This window comes from Acanthopagrus latus, chromosome 17 (genome assembly GCF_904848185.1).
Source record: "Acanthopagrus latus isolate v.2019 chromosome 17, fAcaLat1.1, whole genome shotgun sequence".
NCBI lineage: Eukaryota > Metazoa > Chordata > Actinopteri > Spariformes > Sparidae > Acanthopagrus > Acanthopagrus latus.
Window position 1 is genome coordinate 24,716,350 of NC_051055.1, and position 3,484 is coordinate 24,719,833.

A 3,484-nucleotide genomic window follows, 5' to 3' on the forward strand; every position below is an offset into this window, starting at 1 on the left:
TGCACCAAGGTGAAAAAGGGAGGAAACATCAGAAACAGCTTTGGGAAGTTTAGCTCTGCAAGTCACTGTGTTGCCAGGCTCCATGGCCTCAAGATCTTTTACAAACTTTGGATTATCCTACCAGACTAATCAGTCCATTTAATAGACTTAATTACAGTATACGCTGATGATTATCTAATGATTATCTAACGACCAGTAACAGTTGTTGGTAAGCTTTAATATATCATACTTCACAAATCAGCTCCTGGGTTGAAATGTTGTCATCGTCTCACACCAGCAGCAGTTTAGTTTCAGCTGCAGGTTTTCAGTTGCTAGTTACCATTTCTATGGAAGCTATTTGTGCTTTTAAAAAAAAGTGATGGGGACAAATTACAGTTCCCAGCAGCCCCAGTGTAAGCGAAACCTACGGTGTCGACTATTTCAGGGCATACTGAATTTTGATGTGGTAATAATGTAGTGTCTGAGGATGTAAAACCAGTAGAGCGCTGCAGGAATGAGTCCTAAAAGCAGGAAATCAGTCAGCTGAAATAAGGTCTAAGGTTCTCAGATATAAAATACGTCAGTAAATAATCAACCAAAATCACGGACACAAAAACTAATTTACTCGCTAGTCTGGCAGATTTCACTTGCACACTATTCCAACTTGAACTTTTAAAAAATGTATTCATGTATTTAAATTAACGTTAACAGATACACAACAGCTAAACTGCATCGTCTGTATATCACCTGAGTCTACAGTCACAAACACGTAGGACCAAAAGAAATCGAAATCAAAAACATTTCTTCATAAAGCTTGCAGAGGTCATACGTTTAACAGCTTCAGTTAGAATATCTGGAAATTAAAAGAATGTATTTTTTATAAGCAACATTAGCTTGTTGCTTGTGTTGATTGCATTCATGCTTCAGCAATCCTGAAAATTGTGTTAAAACTGTGAAGATTGAAAAGTATCGTAAACTTCTGTTTGCCACAGAGTTTTATCTGCAATAACCCAAAATCCTACAGGCTTTGTGTCAGGGGAACCTGACTTTCAGGTTTTCCTACGAAGATATGTCGTCCCTGAGGCTTTCTGAAGGGTTTGGATTCTGCGCTCACATCTTCCACTTTCAGCCTCTCCTCGTCTCTCGCTTTCCTCCCCAGTCTGCATGTGATTATGTCTCCGTCTCCCCCTCTGTGTGTTTGTCTGTCTCTCCTATCAGTGTGAAGGCTGCGCTGCCTCTGGTCTGTCCTCCTTCCAGGCTCTCCGCGGTTGAGAGGAGATCGCGCGGCTCGGTGTCTTGCCTATCTGACGACACCTGAAGCGGCGCAGCGTCTTCCTGGATCCACACTCCTCACTTATGATTTGCAATCTGACATCCATCTACCAGTTTCTGACATCTGCTGCACGTCTGAATCTCCTCTTTGTTCCTCAACCTGAGATCTTCTCCTTGTTGAAGGGTTCTCTATGCAGGGAAGGGAGGCTCATTTATATGCTGTACATATTCTAAAACCGCTTGATTTGTTGTTCGAGTTGAGATTCTGGATTATAAAAACCTTTGACCCGAATTGGGCACGAATAACTGAAACAAGACCAAATCAATCGATCACACAGCAATCATTACAATATATAGTTCTTAAGCGGTCTTGTAGCTATACCATTTCTCCATCAGCTGTAATGTTTAACATGTGCCCAGATGATCTTTATATTTTTGTTTTCCCAGTAAGAAGAGAAAGTACCGCTGTTAAATATTGCCTCATTAAAACAAAAAAAAAAAAAAAAAAACAACAAACACACCCTTGCAGTTACTTTGAATGCTCATGATTTATTCAGCATCAAAAGATTTCATTTAGATGAAGAAAAACAGTCACATGTGGATCATTTATAGAAACAAATTGTGTCATTGCACTTACAAATAGACTTGAGTATTAAAACATACAAAATAAATACAAAGAAAAGCTCTTCGTTGGGTTTTTCCCCCGCTCAGTGTGGAACAGTCAATGCATCGGAGAAAGAGGTCTAGAAAAAAAAAGGCTGTTTCTCTAAAAAGCGTAATAAATTATAGTTTGGTTGTTGTCGCGGGGAGGCTCTTCAGAACTTGCAGCAGTAGCCGCAGCCCTTGTTGGCCCTGCAGCAGTTGCAGCAGTAGTAGCACATGGAGATGTGGCTCTGACGCTTCTCCCTGACGCGACTCGGCATCTGTGCGGGAGGAAAAAGACAAGAGACGTGAGCGTGATGGCGTTCATCTCCAGCGTTTCATCCTCTCCTTGTGCGGAGAAGAGCACCGGGGGCACTCCGCGGGGAAAACACATCCACTTAAATTTTAATTTGCTCACGGTAATTGGCTTATTTCATTCAGTCAATTGAACATACCATCCACGATTCCATTGACATTTCTTGATGTGCCGCAACTGGAGTGTCATTGCTCCCTGCCTCCTCCAGCTCTTGCACCTGTTAATGAATTATGCACATTTAGGAGCCACATCTTAGCATCCTGACAAAACATTTATTGCTAATAAGCAAATGAAGTGAGTTTAAGTCAGATTCTTACCCCGTTCAATGGGACGGCAGAGCTCTCCAGAATGCAAATAAAGGCAAGCACGAGTGTCACTGCAACTGCAATGCTGAAAGCCTTCATTTTTTTTTTTTTTTCGGGTGGGTTAAAACGGTTTAGTTATTAAGTCCTTTGAAGATTAGAGCTGATGGGTCTTTTTTCTCATGGGTGTTGGGCCACCGAAGAGTGCCACAATATCTTCAATTTGTTCTTCAGCTCCAGTGATGGATGGTGATTGTCAGGGCAAGTGGGTTTCTTCAGATCTTCTGGTGACCCTCGTCAGCTCTTTAGAGTCCTGTCGGCTGTCTAATGGTTTTAGTCTGCAGAGCCTTCCTGTATTTATACACACTTTGGCTCCGTGTTGCTTCATCACGGCGGGAGGCCCGGCCCATTCCTGGCAGCGGTTACCTAACTCAACTGGGGAAGTTTTGACCTCCTCATTCCTGCACTTGTGCTGCAACACTGGTGGAAATTCTCTGATCTATTTTTGATTGTGGGCCCCGCTGTCTGTTCAACAGCATCAAATCAGCTATGAACTTTTAAATTAGATTACTTTTCCGCAGACAGAACACATAATTCCACACATGAACAAGCTGCTGCCGGAGAGGGAGACCATCATTTTTACAGTATATGAAGGCAATTTGTAATCCGTATTGGAGGCCACACTTGTAGATATTCAGCTTTACAGAAAAGTGAGAAGAAAAGAAAAAAAAAAAAAAAAAAGGAAAAAGTGACTTTTCCTGGAACAGACTGGAAGCTGGAGATTCCCACAGTAAAAAGGCCAAGACTGCTATGGGTCAACCTATCGCACGGCTCACTGAGCAGCACTTGTTTCGACCCAGGAAATCCCTCACTAAAAGGAGAGGCAGCCACTTGGAATATCCATTGCTCAGTCTAAAGGATGTAATTACAACCTCTCAAATGGAATAATTAGCCCCTCATTTTCAACACATTC

The 3,484-nt window shown here is 42.1% G+C and overlaps 1 protein-coding gene across 1 annotated transcript; it reads right to left on the minus strand.

Moving 5' to 3' along the window:
- Positions 1-1,780: 1,780 nt before the first annotated feature.
- On the minus strand, positions 1,781-3,155 carry LOC119006530 (hepcidin antimicrobial peptide). Its single transcript, XM_037075334.1, has 3 exons — positions 2,527-3,155; positions 2,349-2,426; positions 1,781-2,174 (listed from the first exon to the last, which is right to left on the minus strand). Exons 1-3 carry the CDS (start codon positions 2,611-2,613, stop codon positions 2,067-2,069), a joined length of 273 nt encoding a protein of 90 aa, XP_036931229.1. The 5' UTR covers positions 2,614-3,155; the 3' UTR covers positions 1,781-2,066.
- Positions 3,156-3,484: the final 329 nt, after the last annotated feature.